Here is a 16,060-nt window from a genome sequence, read left to right as displayed (position 1 = left end):
CACGAGTGCCTGGCACTGTGAAAGTACCAGGACTTAAAAAGTGGGTGCCCTAGCTTCTGCCCTCCCTTACTACCTAGGGGAGGAAGTGGAACAGGTCACCAAGCCAGCTGCAGGGAGGGGAGTTGGCTGGAAGGGGGACCACGACAGACAAGCTTCCTTAGTGAGGGAAAGAGAGAGGCCCCGGTGTAAAGCAGAGAAGAGATAGACAATCCCCCACGCCCACTCAGGACAGGCGAGAACAAGACCCAGAGGAGTCAGTGCCAATGAGTCCCCTAGTTCAGAGACTGGCAAACTTTCTGTCTAAAGGGCCAGATAGTAAACATTTTAGACTTTGCAGGTCAAGGGACAACATGGGAGACATCACGGTAAGAATAAGAGGAAAATTCCCACAAATTTTTGGACAAAACTTAAAATTTTATTTATAGACACTAAAATGTAAATTTCTTATGTTTTTCATATGCCTTAACATTTTCTTCTTTTGATTTTTTTTTCAACTATTTAAAAATGTAAAACTCATTCTTAGCTCTTGGACGGTACCCAAACAGGTGGCACCAGGATTTGGTCCCCCACTGCAGGGTTTGCCAACAGATACCTTACATGATGGGCTGATTTTTAACTGAACGGTTTCTTTTCGGAGCTGCTCTCTGCTGTGGTGACTGGAATGGGCCTGGTCTGGTTGTTGACACCTGGGTTCCGGGCCCATCTCTGCTCCTTACAAGCTGGGAGTTCTGAGGGAAGTCACTTACCTCCCAGGACTTCAGGTTCCTCATCCCAGAAGCCAGAGGTTAATACCCCCTCCTCACAGGCTGTAGTGAGGAAAGTATCGCTGTATCTGGGACGCTGCACTCTACACACAGGAAGCACTGGGTCGAGGAAGGACCCTGCGCGTCCAGGGAGGGTATCCCCACAGGCGGAGGCGCCGGGTCCCTGCTCAGCACAGCCGTCGGGAGCCAGAACACTCTGGGTAGCCTTGCGGCCGACTCCTCCCAGCTAAGGGGTCGCATGTCTCCCTCAGCCTTGGAAGCCGGGTTCTCAGAGAGCCAGAACAGGCTGGGGAGGGGGGCGGGGGATGCAGACCCCCTCCGTCCGGTGGGAACCCGGGGCGCATGGCTTCCCAAGCGCCCAGGGCCGTCGGGTCCGAACACCGCGTTGGCTGCGGAGACCCGGTGAAGGGGGCCCAGCCCAGGGCGCCGCAGAGCTGGCTGCGCGGGCCTCGACGTCGGCGCCCCCGGCCAGCGAGGGTGCAGTCCGCGCCCGAGCTAGCTGGGAGGATCTCCCCCGCAGCCTCCCGTCCCCGAGAGGCAGATCCTGAAGCCACAGCCGTGCCGGAGACTCTGGCCAGACCTCGAAGATTTCTCGCTTATGCCAGCGGTCGCTAAAGTTTCTGGCGTACCCGAGGGTGCGCGTGTGACTCCTGCAGCAGCGGAGTCCCTCCCTCAAGGCCCGGGGCCTCAAGGCACGGGGTGGAGCGGGAGGGAGCTGCCGCTCCGAACGCGCCTGGGCCTGCTGGGCAGTTGCGCAAGTTGTGCCTGGGCAGCTATAAGAGGGGCGGGAAGGCATGGAGCCCCGGAGGAATCGCTGTGGAGCAGCTGCGAGGTAAGCCCCGGACGCACTCCTTCCTCCTCCGCCCGTCGTTCTTGGCAGGCCACAGCTCCCCAACCCACCCCGACCCCCCAGGGAAACTGAGGCGGGCTAAGGGCAGGGTGGAGTGCTTGGTTCTGGACCATGGTAGCTTTGCGCAGACTTCTAACCAGAGGGAAGGCTGCCAGAAGCCGGGAGCATTGGATTTGGGGCTGGGCTGTGTCCCCACGCGATAGGAATCTGTACTCAGGGTGCCAGCCAGGGCCCCAGCAAACTGTCAGAGCCGCCAGCCCTGTTGCAGAGATGCTTCGGATATTGCCTTGAGCAGATCCGCAAAGATCAGGGTACCCTGCTCCCATCTGGGGGTGGCGGGGTAAAGTTGAAGACTCTGGGGACACAGATGAGAGCGTTCAGTTTCTGAGGACTAGATATAGCCTTGCTCTGCAGGTAAGAATTCAGGCGTTCAATTCCGGTGAGTCCTGACCTCTGAATGCGGGGAGTTGTATAAGGCCCAGGACAGCAATGGAGAGTAGAGGTGGTGAGAAAAGGAGTCAGGAAGAACCCAAATCTCCCACAGAGATTGTGCTGGGCCTCGCCGCTTCTGGTCTCAAAGCTTTGCAAACGGCCTTCTTCACAATGGACAAAACAGGCTTCCTCTGGGGCGGCAGAGCAGCAGGTCATGGGGAAAATCTGTTACATGTTGCTCACTATTCCTGCTTCTCTAGCTAAAACCGCCAAATGCACACTGTTGGCAGGTGGTCCCCAGAAGGGACCTACTAGGCCCTCTTACAACCTGCCTTCTCTCCTGGTTTGGTTTATTTAGATTTCATTGCGGGTGTGGTCTATAACTTAAAGATGGTGGCACTTTGGAAAAGTAACTCCTTCAATACGGTTACATCTGAGTGTGACAAGTTGCCTGGTTGTTATTTGAGAATGGCCGCTTTGGAGAGACAAGATGATCACTTCCTGGCGGAAGGGTGGTCTTCGGGGGAGGTGGGGCAGAGGGCAGGAACTTGAAGGAGCACAAGTTCGATGATGCGCTTTTGTAGGAAGTGACCTCTGTCTGCTCCTTCGTGTTTGTTCTGTGGAGTTCTGCGGTGGGTAGTTGTCCACCAGGACTAGTGGGAAAGAAGGTACCCAATCTCTTTCGTCTCAAAACCATTGTCACTCCCACTCTATCGTCTGCATGAACAGAAAGGCCGTGCTGAGCATTTCTCTCATTTCGGTAGGGGAAGAAGGCAAGAGAGAAACAGTGGATGTTTTTAGGTTCTTTCCTTTTTAAGCAATTGAGGACATTGGGCTGAGAGGAATGTTTCCATGTTGGCCAAAGGAGTCCTTGTATTTTGTACATCTTATGCCCAAAATAACTCTTCTTGGTATTTGGGGGAAATATTGTCCTCCCCTTCCGTTCCAGGAAATGGCTCCAAGCACCAAGGACAGAGCCAGAGAAATTGCAATTAATTCCTGCCGGTCAGCCCCAGGCGGATGCCTGTCATGTCTGAGTGGCCCATGCAGGGTGTGCAGGAGCCCACTTGGAAGAGCTCTCCTCACAGAACGCAAGTCATTGTCCCTTGTCTAGCCTAGATGCCACCCAGGGGAATGTGGGGGTCAGGAGAGAGAAGAAGCTCGGGGGAGGTAGAGTCCTGCATCCTCGAACAGCAAGCATGTGATTTAAAGAAAAATGAGCCAAATTCTCCTGCAATCGGTCAATCAGTAGGCCCTATGCCCACCAGCAGTAAGATTCCATGGGCAGCAATTCTATTCTGGCCTGCCAGCCAAGAGCCTTGAAATTCTTCTTTGTCCACACTGTTGTCTCAGAGAATAAAAAGGGGTTGTTTCTGCTTAAAAACAACACGCCTGATGCCTTGGGCCCATGGAATCCTTTGCGCTCACTCCATGTGTGACAACAGAAGTGCCTTGCTTCTCAGCAAACTGCAAAAGGCTGCATTTTACAGTCTTTCGTGCTCAGTTTATCAGCTGTCAGGAACTGACTCCACGATCGGTGTCAATGCCAACATCTCTTCCTGTAGGAGATTTTGTCCCCATCTGTGAGTTTGTACTCTGTGGTGCCTGAAGTTGGGAGTGCCAAGGAAGAGGGAAAAGCCCCAGGGAAGACAGGAGGGGCAGAACAGAGGCTTCTGAGAAGGGCAGGAGGCACAGAGCACAGGAATAAGAGCCAGGCTGATGAATAGGACCAAGGCGGGGAGCACCTAGGATGACAGTTAAGATGGAGCAGAACTCAGAAAGCTAACAGGAATCGGGGCCCATGTGGTGCTAGAGGACACATACGAGGTACAGGAAGCCGCCCAAGGTCCCTGGGAAAAGGAGATGGATGCTGAAGCATTTCCTGTCTTCATTAAAAACGAATGCCTGCTGGGCGAAAGTGAATCCTAGGATGTGACATTAAGATGGGGAAGGGTGCACCACCGCAGAGGTAGGTTAACCTGGTTAGACAATGAAGATCAGGGATGGGAAATATTTTATTTATTCATTCGACAAATATTTAATGAGCATCTGCTCTGTGCCAGGCCCTTGGGAGATGCTGGAACAATTACCATCCACAGCACTCCTGCACCTGGCATCACTAATTGATCACAGCACCCTCTCCCTGTGAGTGTGGATGGAGCTCCAAATCCCCCTCCACGCAGCGCTCCAGGGAGCCACGAACAACCAACTGATCGGAGTTGACACAGGAATTGACATTTATTTGTTACTTCTGATGGGATCGGATCTAAGGCAGTTTCTGGCTACTGGCTGAGTATGTTAACATGATTTCTCAAGTGAGGCTCTTGGTTACAAATAAGAGAAAACCACTCATGCTAGCTCAGTGTTTTTCAAACTATTTATTGGAACCGACATTTAAAAAACAGAACAGAGACTCTCAAGAGTACACTCATAGTGAGGGTGAATTTTATTTCTTGACACTTGTTTCTCTCACATGAGTGTATCTATATATCTCCTGGATGAAAACTATATTCAGAAAGTTGAAAGCTACTCAAGCGAGTTTATGTGGAAAAGCATATCTCACTCTGGATGCTAAGAACAAGGAGGGCTGCTGAGCCTCTTGAGGGTCCAGAACCAACAAGATCAGACACCGGAAAGGTCAGAAAGGAGCACAGGCAGTGACCGTGACCCACCTGTCAGTGGCTGGCTGGACCCTGGTCTCTCTCAGCTACTCTATGCACGTGAGGACAACCATGGCTACCCCAGAGCTTCCAAGACAAACTGAGCTCTCCGAAGCCCTACTTTAAATTCCTGGGAGAGGACCTAATTGACCCAATTGGAGGTGGGAGGAGGAAAGGGAGCAGGGAAGAGCATTCTGGATCGTTTGCCTATAGGCTGGTCATGCAAACAGGGCCTTCAGGACTCTTGTGTGTGCATGTGTGTGTGTGCCCCGAGTAGGGCAGACCCCCTACGAGGTCCCTCCTGCATATGGAATCAAGTCTGGGACATTCTAGCTCTCCACCTGTCACAGCCTACCCTTCTACTGTATTGAATCTTCCCAAACCGACCGCGGTTTTCCCAGGCCCCACACAGTCCCTTTGGCCTAGAACACCCGTCGTCTTCCCCACTGGGAACTCCTGTCTTTCAGGTCTCAAGTCAAACGCTGCCTCCTTTGCAAAGTTATCCTTACCTCCCCAGAGTCACCCCCTCCTCTCCTATGCTCCCTGGGTCTTGTGCTCCTTCCCTCGCGAGCTTTACCAGTAACTCCAAAGCCCAGGCTCTGATGTTCTCTGTATCTACTCCTCCTTCGTCTTTTCTCTGTCCTTAAATTCCTTCCAACTTGGAGTTATGGAGAAAGGAAGGAAGGGGGAGAGGGCAGAATGGAGGGGTCTACAGGAAGAATTTCTGCAGGGAGAGGGTTTACACTATTCAAAGCTTTTTCCTCGTAAGTGACAGCAAATACCACATTACCTGAACTTAATTCACACGAGCATCCCAAAGATTACCAGAAAGACGTGTGTAAGAACCCTGACAGCTAGAGCAGAAAAGAAGGGAGAGAGAAGAATATGCCGGGTCCCCTGCTAACCGCCGGGCTTGTCAACCAGAAGAGAGCAGAGGATTTTGGATAGTTGGAGACTAGCAGCCACCATGGCGAATGCCTCCGAGACCCAGAACCCTCCCTTCCTTCTCCCCCACTGCCGTCCTCAGAAGGCTGTGGGCAGACCTGACCTTGGTTCAGCAGACCCTTTAGAGAAGCCACTCCCTACCTTGACACAGAGACTCCCACTTGGTCTGCCTCATCCCCTAGGATGGGAGGGAAGGTGAGGGAGCTGCGTCTGGAGGCCACCAACCTCTTGGCGGAGGCGGCTTGTCCGTGGAGAGGCAGAGGCAGAGGTGGGGAGGGGGCCTGCACGAAACTGCCAAGTGGGGACGCGGAGTCAGCTAAGGCTGACAGGTGGGGCCAGCCCCCAGCACCCAGCGAAGCCAGAGAGCGGGCAGCTGTGGCAGGGCTGACGGCAGGGTTATGTGAGCCTCTCCGCTAGCCTGGAGACTGTTTTCTGCGATGACATTTCATTACCCAGTGCTGCTCTGGGGGCTTCATTTTCTGTTTTTCCTCTTTTCTTCTTTAGTGCACACCCTGGCAGGGGTGACGGTAGAGAGGCCGGGGAGTGGCAGGATCTTAATTAAAGGACGGGAGAGGAGTGTGTGGGGGCAGGGTGGGGGTGGGGCGACCTCAGAGTGGAGGGCAGCGCCCAGAGGCAACCGTTCCTTAGCCCCCTGCCCTCCTCCACCCCTCCACCCTGTACCCCATTCCCTCTCCCTCTCCGGGATCTGCTTGACCAAAGATCAGAGGAAAATGGAAGAGACAGGATGTCTCTCAACATTTCAGCAGTTCATCTTAGAAAATGACGGCTCCTAAATGTTCGAGAAAAGGCTTTGCGGCCCGGGCAGGGCTGACAGCTGCCTTTCCCCCTCCCGCTGCCTCCCCCGTTCTCTCCTCTGAGTCCCGTGTGTGTTCACCGTCCTCCTTTCTTGAACTGAGACTCCTGTTCCCAACCATCTTTCCTCATCCCCAGACCTCTCTCCGTGCCTTGCCCAATTTCCATCTCCATCTTACTTGTCACGTGGCTGAAAGCATCAGCCTGGGAGTGGTCAGAGCTTTCGCTTCCACAGAAAGAAGCCTCCCTGTGGGCACTCACGCCCACCCCCTCCCCACCTCCTCACCCCTCACGTCTCCCATGCCAGCTGCCAGCCACCATCTTCAGAGCCCACTGCTGGGGCTGCCCCTCTCCTCCACCTTCGTAAACCCCAACCCTCCCCTCTCAGGGTGCGTATCGAAGGCCACCTCCTCCCAGACACCTCCTCGATTCCTTAGCTGGAAATAATGGTGGTAACAGCTAGCCTGTACTGGACTTGGCCATGTGCATGATCCCATTTCATCCACGTCACAGCCACAGGTGGGAAATAGGATTCATATCATCCCCATTTTATAGCTAAGAAAACTGAGTCTCAGAGAGGTCAGTGAACTTTCTTCCCAAGGTCCTGTACTCCAACTCAGACATAGTTCTGCCCAAACTGGAGAGCTCATCATTTTAAACACGATGACTCCCTCCCGAGTTAACCAAGGCATTTTATCTTTTAAAACGTTCTTCCTTGCATCGTAATTAATTATGCAGATTCTTCAACCAGTTGTTTAAGAGCACAGTTTTGTTCTTTACTGTTATTTTTAACAGATGATATATGTAAGTAGTCGACAACATCACGTACTGTGGAATACGGAAATACATGCCTCCCCACTCCCGATTCCTACTTTCCTGTGCTTCCAAGTCTCTGCCATCTCTGCTCCCCACCCACGGCGGGTGATCAATAAGCGTTAGCTGTCAACCATCAAGTGTATAATGAGTAACTACTATGTGTCAGGCACTGCGCTCAATGAAGTTGTAGCTGCTGTCTTGAATTATCCCTCCCTTCCCCATGCCCTAAACCCTGCTCTTCCCAGCCATTCCCCTTTCTTGGGCCATGGTCAGGCCCCACCCAAGTACTGATCCTCAGGTGAACAAAGGAAGACAGCTATCCACTCTTTTCTGATGCCCATGTCCGGGTTTATAAATTACTTAGCATTAAGTTTAGCCACATTTACCAGAGAAACCAAAATAACTGTGGCTTAACTGAGACAGGGGTTATGTCTCTACAGCAGTCCAAGGCCAGTATGGCATCTTGGCTCCATGAAGTCCTCAGGGACCCGGACTCCTTCAGCTCCCTACTTGCCATTCATAAGGTGAGCTCAGCGTCCTCATGATCCTAGATAGCGCGAGAACGCCAGCTGCCACATCCACAGTTTGGGCATCGGGATGGAGGAAGAGATGAAAGAGGAAGGGGCAAGGCACATGACACGAGACCTGCCACATGTTACTTCTGCTTGTATTTAATTGGCCAGAATTCAGTCCCATGGCTATACCTAATTAGGAGAAACTGGGAAGTGTAGTATTTATTCTGGATGGCCACATCCCTAGCTAAACTTGGAAGTTCTATTACTTGGGAAGAAGAGAAGAATAAATATTAAAAACAATAGCAGCCTCTGTACTATACAGAGGTTAAATGTTTTGATATGTCAATAAGTGTATGTGCATGTGATGTGTGTGAGCATTTGTGTTATGTGTTGCGTGTTGGTGAACCAGGTTCTCTCCATCATTTTGATCTCAAATGGACCTGGTATCAATTCTTTCTACAGCTCCCATGAAGCTCCCCTAAACCAGGCTTCTCCTCTGAGGTAGACTTAGCAGCAGCTTCTTAATTCCACGTTTCAAGGAACTGTAATTTATTTTCAGCATCCGCTGAAGCATATTACCAGTGGTGATAGAAGGGGCTTATAAAACTGTTTTCCTATTCAGGTATTATAGGGTGGCCATTATGTGAGAGCGACTATGACCAGAGTTAATCTGATAATAAATTCTCTTGGGAAGGAGGGTGTCATTATTACCTAAATCCTAGGTGATAGGATAGGACTCAATCTTGTGCTGCAGGCGGAAGACCCAGAAATACCAGGCCCCCTGCTGAGATGGCCCAGGGGAGGCAGCAGGCCAAGTGCTTGATTCAGGGTTGGCTATAGATAGTGTTGCCTGAGCATTTCAAGCCCTGCCCAGTAGTTACACAATTCAAAAAAAGCTGGCATTTACCCGCCTCACCTTATAACACAGACACACAGACACACAGACACAGACACAGACAGACAGACAGACAGACACACACACACGGGCTTTCCAGGTTCATCTCACTTACCCTTTCAGCCAGGTGGAGTTAGTTCCATTTTATAGATGGGAATGGATGCTTTCGGGAGGTTAAGCATCTTGCCCAGAGACACACAGCTAACAAGGGCAGAATCCACAGCTGAAGCTCCGGGGCCTGACCACTGTGCTGTCCACCTTTGCAAGAGTTTCATGGAATCACACTGGGGGATCGGCACTATTTAACTCTGTTCCACAAAGGTTTGGTGGAAACGTTTACTCAGGTAATAAGTAATTAATAGAGGGAGTTTTGACTTTTTAATAGAGAAAACCAGCACAAAAACATCTCAAGTACCCCCTCCCGAATTACTTAGTATTTTTCATATTTGAAGTCCTAGAGCAGGCTATCTGTTCCCAAGTGCCAAGGTCCCAGGAGCTGCCCTTAGCTGGGCATTGGGGCGGTTTCTAATTTGAACTTTTCCTTAAAGGCTAGTTCTCTAGCCTTTGGGGAGGGAGGTAGAAAGGACCCCAGTCTTTCTAGAGGAAGCAGCCCTGCGTGTGAGTCCCAGCTCTGTCACTTACCTATTTGGCTTTGGGCAAGTAAATGGCATCATTTTTTTCCCTCATTTTTTTCCCTCTTCTATAAAATTCAGATAAAAAATATACCTTTGATCAAGCATTATACTGTATAAACAGACTGCTAATTTCTATTACATTGCCAGGATATGAATTGTACTAATAATGCCACCTATGTACAGAAAATGTATTGTCTGTCTTTAATAGGATCCAGATGAGGCAGAACACTATAAGTGGAGATTAATTTTTTGCTATCCCAAGAAACTTCATGTAAAATTTATTTACATTTAATTATTATTTCAGGCTCATCCACATATGCTTAGCATGGATCATTGGCCACAGTTAACAAAAACATTTAACTTTATTAATTTTTGCCTCATGTATCTCATTAAAACGTCGCAGCTTAATCAAGGATCTACATATTGTTAATTTTAAAATTCATGATTCCATGATGTCGAAAGTTTCAAACGTTCTGGGGAGATATGTAATATATTCTCTCCTGCCTTCGTGACCTTGCACCTGCCACTTTCTTGGTGATTATAACAACCACTTTCTACTCTTACTAACCCCTACTCCGTCTTTAATACCCATCTCAGGTTGACACCTCCTCCAGGTAGCCCCCTTTGATTCCCGTGATATCTTTTACTTGTCTTTCTTGCTAAGCTCTTTCTTCCTGAATCGGAATGACCTGTTTACTTATTTGTCTCTCCTATCGACCTGTAAGCAACTTGACAGTAAAGAATACCTGTTGTTAACTATTGTATCCTTGGTGCCTAAAACTGCCTGTGACATATTGTCAGACCTTCCATAAGTGCTAGTTGGATTCAGGCTCCCAGTGGGAGAGAAAGGAAGTAATAAAGCCAATGATAAATGCCATTAGAGATAGCAGCAGGCTACTGTAAGAGTAATGGGAGGACAAGTAATATAATCTCTAATAATGGGGTACATTTCAGAATACCTTTAGAGCTCTTCCACATGCATTATCTAATTTGATCCTTATAGAAGTCTGGAGAGAGGTATATTGCAGGGGATAAAAAGTAGAGTTTTTAGCAGTTATGTAATTTGCCTGAAGTCTTAAAGCTAGTAAATGGCTGGGTTTAAACTGTAAAAGCCTCCTTTTCTTCCTTGAAGCACACAAAGAAGTCACATTGTCACTGCAATTTCCATTCACCCATACCCTGGCTTACTCCTCTCTGGTCTACAGGAAACCTCCTCGTGGTTTTATTGTCCAGGCCTGGCCTCTTGAGGGGAATGCATTTTATTAATGTTTCTAGATAATGAATTGTCTTTGACTCTGAGTAAATGAGAGCCAGGGCAGGAAGCAGAGCTCATTTTTATCCACGTCCAATAATGTGTTTGGTAACAGGGTGCGTGGTGTTTTCTGAGATACCAGCAGCTTGCTATGTGTGGTTCCTTTTGTTCTCAGGCCCAAGAAGAACATCTGGGAAGAAAAATGCATTGCGGACTCCTGTGCCGATTCCTGTGGCTTTGGCCCTTTCTCTTCTACATTGAAGCTATGCCCATCCGAAAAGTCCAGGATGACACCAAAATTCTCATCAAGACGATTGTCACCAGGATCAATGATATTTCACACACGGTACAGAGGGTCTGGGCAGACAAACTAGAACTGTGGCCAGCCCATGGGGAACTGGGACTAAAGAGGTTAGCCGAGGCCGGTGCAGTGGCATGGAGGTGGCCCTGACTCCCCTACTGCTCAAACATCTGCTTTTTTCTTCTCCTCCCTTCCGTCTCTCACCTCCTTACTCTCCTTCCTCCTTGACTGGAATCCTAGTGCCTAGGACCAGAGGGAGCCATAACGGTCCTTGTGTCCCCTTGGCAGGTGACTGGATCCCCAGCAGCATCCCCTTTGGGCCTTCATCTATCTCTAGAATGTGCTCATCAGTGGGCGTTCTTCCTATTTATTTATAGCTGAGCTCTGATACTGTGTAGCATCTCCCCATTGCTGCTGGTCCTCCCTGCCAGGGCCACACAGACAAGCAAGTCTACCCTCTTTTACATACGACCCTCTACATATTTGCAAACAGCCATCAGTGCCCGCTGGGCATTGCTCTGGGGTCCACAGACCTAGACCTTCAGCCATCTCCCAGGTGAGGCTTGCTTTGGAATTAGAAAGACTAAGTGTGAATCTTCACACTTCTGTTCTCTATCTACAAAATCTTAAGCTAGTTCCTCAGTGTCTTGCTTTCATCATCTAGATAACAAGACTATCATATAGCATTCACAAGGTCATGATGAGATTAAATTACAGAAAGCAAGTGACACCCCGCCCCCCTGAAGAACCAGAACCAAGTATGCACTCATTAAAAGTTTGCAGCTGTGATTTTTGGTAGCCTCTGGCCTTAAAAGCCCGTTTTTTCACCCTGCATGGATCAGTCTGGAGACTTCTATGTCTCCTAGCCACTGCGGGTGTCTGACAGTGGCCTTGGGCAGGGAGGTCAGAAGCAGGGACAGCTCAGAACTAGACAGAGTCTTGGCCATTTCATCAAGAGAAACCCTTAAGTCTCCTTGCCTTCAAAATAGTCGTTTAGCAAGGCTGCCTGTGATAGCTACAGAGTGTCCCTCTTATGCGGTTCAGGGAGTGACTGGCGCGAACAGTTGGGAAAGGGAACCCCTCCTGGTAACCAGAGTTATTAGAGCAGAGGAGTGAGGTGGGACATTCGCTGGGGATGGCCTTGATCCCTGAAGGGGCTGAGACTCCATGGAGGGCCGGACTGAGAGTGGGAAGTCTGCTGACAGTGGAAGGGAATGAGGACGTCTGGGAAAGGGGGACGTCTGGAGGATCTCAGTGCCAGGAGAAGAGCCTTAACGAACTAAAAAAAAAAAGGGAGTCGTGTGTGGTTCCACAGCAGAGGCCATTTTGAGAAGGGAACTACCCGTAAAGTTTGGTCTAGATGTGGAGGACAGGGTGGTTTGGGAAGGGCAGGTGCAACAAATAAGGGCCTAAGCCAGTACGGGGCAGAAGGGAGGGAGGACTCAACTAAGGGAACGAACCTCCGCATCCCGTGGAAAGGCTGAGGGCTTTAGAGAACCGACTCCTCTCCTGCCCGACTGAGCTCCTGCTCTCTCTCTTCCTCCTCCACAGCAGTCGGTCTCCTCTAAACAGAAGGTCACTGGTTTGGACTTCATTCCTCGGCTCCACACTGCTCTGACTTTGTCCAAGATGGACCAGACATTAGCAATCTACCAACAGATCCTCACCACTCTGTCTTCCGGAAATGTGATCCAAATATCTAACGACCTAGAGAACCTCCGGGACCTTCTCCATCTGCTGGCCTCCTTCAGAAGCTGTCCCTTCCCCCGGGCCAGTAGCCCGAAGACCTTGAAGGGCCTGGGCGATGTCCTAGAAACCTCGTTCTACTCCACAGAGGTGGTGGCCCTGAGCAGGCTGCAGGGGTTTCTGCAGGACATGCTACGGCAGCTGGACTTCAGCCCTGGGTGCTGAAGTCTTGATGGCCTCTCTTCCCAAAGCTGAGGGAGGAAACCTGGGCTTCTAGGTGTTGCCAGAAGAGAGTCTGTGCGGACATCCTTTATCCAGGCCTTCGGTCCGTCTTACTCTCACTCTTCCAAGCCACCCTTCCGAAGGCATAAGACTCCAAGACGCGAAACCAAAGATAGAAATACGTGATTCCGTGCTCACCAGGAGGGGGGCCCATCCAGCGGCAGCGGGAGGGCTGAATCTGGGATTCTCACAGGCCTTCCTCCCTGTTCCATCTCCCCTCTCACTGCATGCTGCAGCGTGACCTGGGGTGATTCCAGGAGGTGGGCCGCAGAGCCCTTGAACCATCAGATCAAGGTTCCATCTGAGAATTCTGGGGAGCATCTTGGAGGCTACATCCACACACACCAAGCGACACAAGCCAGAAGCACCTATTTATTTATTACCCTTTTTATTCTGCATGTATTTGAAGTATAACATGCTGTTCCCGGCTCTTTGGGGTCAGCCAAGGCCAGGCATGCTCCTGGGGTGCCGTTTCCAACCCCATCGATGATGGGCTTTGTGTGGGGAGGGCGAGAGTGGCGGTGCAGAGAGGGCATCACGGGAAGTCACTTCCATGAGTGATTTCAAAGAGCCCTTCCCCCAAAGTATCTTGCTGATTACTCTGGAGATTAAATGAGATAATACCCAGCACAGCGTCTGATTCACAGGAGATATAAGTGAACCTCCTTCCTTCATCTCACAGTCAGCAACAGGCATCAAATGTCAGCGAACCAGGCCCAATAGCACGTGGGCGCAGACTCGCCTTCAGGTAGATGACAGACACACTAGCTCAGGTCGGGGAGGAACAAGCGCGGACCAAGAAAGGGGGAAGTCACATGTGGCTGGGCAACCTACGTGGTTCACTTAGCAGCTCGGCGAAGTGGCTGACCTCTGTACCTGTCAAGACTCCTTTAGTTTCCAGTGACAGAAGCCCAAGGCAAACTAACTTAAATTTAAAAAGAGAAATTTTTGGCCCGTGTCGCTGAGAGGTCCAGGCCATGATTCATCTCTTAAACACTTTCCTCTGCACTCGTCCCCAGGACCCTGGAAGATGCTGATGCCATGATCCACCCCAGTCCCTGCCTGCCTGAGGTAGGTAACAGGAGTTTAAGGATGATGTGTTTGCCCCTTTGGTGGCCGCCTGGGACTGTCAGAGCTGTCTTGTTTATGAGCAGTCACAGCCGGAGAAGCCACCCACCCCCAAGTAGCTTGGCAGGCCAGCCACCAGTAGAGATCCAGAGAAGTCATTCTCTCCTCTGTGAGGGGACTCCCAGGGTCAGCATGGAAGGGCCTGTTCCTCAAATTGTCCTTCCAGATCCTTTTCCGCCCTCAAGCATTCTCTTGCAATCCCCTGAGGCAGCAGCTCCCATCTGCCAAACAGCCGACAGAGTCTGGGGGCAGCATCTGGCCATGTTCAACCTCCAAGGTCAGGACTTTTGCAGAGTCTAATGAGAAAGCATCAGGTCAACCCAGCAGGACCTTTCAGAAGACTCTACCCGAGAAGCTTGCTGCACGACAGCATACAACCAAAAAAATAATTACATCCCATTTTTCCAAAAGGAAAGCAATTTATTCGAGGCTTTCAACATCAGGATCTGAGTCTAATGATGTCTGACCACACAAATCTAGGTTAAGTTCACTGGTACACCATCATCCTCACCTCCAGGGGGTCCTTGCCCTGGGAACTCACCATCTCTGTCCTGAGTACGGTAGAATCAAGGATGTAAAGAAGGAGCCCCGTGCCCAGCCCTCACCTCAGGCAGCTCCCAGCCCAGAGGATGCTTAACACTTAGGCCAGTTACCTCTCTGAGCCTCAGTTTGTCATCTGGTCACCTGAGGAACAATAGCACCTTCTTCACAGGCCTGTAGAAGATTAGATGATAAAACGTTTGGGAAGCTACTGGCCCAGGGACTGATATACGAAAAGCACTCAATAAAAAAGCACTTAAGTTGGGAAGCAAAAGAAATGAAAATTGCTGCAGCAGACACTTTGATGCCCCGGCCACCTCGGGGGGAGCTGCGGCTGTGCAGTTCCCTTCCGCAGTGCTCCCCACATCTCTCCACTTTGATGCCCTCTCAGCCGGCCTGCGTGGGGCAGCCTGAAATAAGGAGGGAGCGAAGGCCTCAGAGGAGCAAATCTAAACCAGCAGGAAATGCGGCTCTGTGAGTAAATGCCCCAGCCTCTGACCCCCCACAGGGGCCATCCTGAGGCGTATTCTACCTGGATTGAGCCCCAGATGCCCACACCAGTCATCACATCAATGAGGCGGCCTCACCTGGCTCTTCCTCCTGCCTGTCTCACTCTCCCACCCCTCACTCCTGCTTCCTGTGGTCACCTCCCAAATACACCTTCTGCACTAGAACCCTCATCTTGGGTGCTACTGTCAGAGGAACTCAAAATAAGACAACTGTAAAGCAAATGGAGATGGATTCGGATGCCGGGAGAACTGCGAAGCCAGGTTCCAGAGAGGTCCAAGAACCACGCACCAAGACTCAGAGAACCGCCGGGCTGTCCTAAGGAATGGGGCGTAAGAGAGGAAAGAAGAGAGGGGTCCTCAGGAAGAAGGGGATCCACTTCAGGAAAGCTTGACATGGGAAAGAGAGCAAGAACAGGAAGAGAATCTACGAAAATAGGAAAATTACAAGATCAGTGGAAGGAAGAAGGAAGGACAGAAGGAAGGAAAGGAAGGAAGGAAGGAAGGAAGGAAGGGGAAGGAAGGAGAAGCTAGGCTGGGAAGGAAGGAAGGAAGGAAGGAAGGAAAGAAAGGGAAAGGAAAGTGAAGGAGGGCGTAGAGGAAGAGGTGAATGAAAATAAGAGAAATATAAAGTTAAACAGCGCCTGTCTTAGTGTGTTCGAACCAAAAATCTAAATACAGTAGTCTGAGTAGCTTATAAACAACAGAAATTTATTTCTCAGAGTTCTGGAAGTTGGAAATCCAAAATCAAGATGCCAGCAGATTCTATGTCCGCTGAGGACACACTTCCTGGTTCATAGACCACGTCTTTCACGGTGTCCTCACACAGGGGAAGGGGCCAGGGAGCTCTGTGGGGTCTCTTTCATAAGGGCACTGATCCCACTCACGAGGGCTCCACCCTCATAACCTGATCACCTCCCAAAGGCCCCATCTCCTAACGCCATCACACTGGATGTCAGGATTTTGGGGGAAACACAAACATTCAATCTATGCTATGGTGTCACCTTATGGTAATTGATTGGAGGGAAGATCAGGCTCAA

General features: G+C 50.4%; 1 protein-coding gene across 1 annotated transcript; it reads left to right on the top strand.

The window, feature by feature from the left end:
* Window positions 1-1,562: 1,562 nt before the first annotated feature.
* LEP (leptin) lies at window positions 1,563-15,498 on the top strand. Its single transcript, XM_039860818.1, has 3 exons — window positions 1,563-1,596; window positions 10,753-10,923; window positions 12,430-15,498. The coding sequence occupies exons 2-3, from the start codon at window positions 10,780-10,782 to the stop codon at window positions 12,787-12,789; spliced, it is 504 nt and encodes a 167-aa protein (XP_039716752.1). The 5' UTR covers window positions 1,563-1,596; window positions 10,753-10,779; the 3' UTR covers window positions 12,790-15,498.
* The last annotated feature ends 562 nt before the right edge of the window (window positions 15,499-16,060 follow it).

Source organism: Pteropus medius, unplaced genomic scaffold (genome assembly GCF_902729225.1).
Source record: "Pteropus medius unplaced genomic scaffold, Ma_sr-lr_union100, whole genome shotgun sequence".
NCBI lineage: Eukaryota > Metazoa > Chordata > Mammalia > Chiroptera > Pteropodidae > Pteropus > Pteropus medius.
Note: the sequence above shows the minus strand (reverse complement) of the source record. Positions and strands in the feature narration are given on the sequence as shown.

Excerpts from the sequence above, each read along its gene's own strand:
- LEP (XM_039860818.1), top strand. The coding sequence starts at position 10,780 with ATGCATTGCGGACTCCTGTGCCGATTCCTGTGGCTTTGGCCCTTTCTC. Across the intron at positions 10,924-12,429 it reads TCAATGATATTTCACACACG|CAGTCGGTCTCCTCTAAACA; the intron begins GTACAGAGGGTC and ends CCTCCTCCACAG.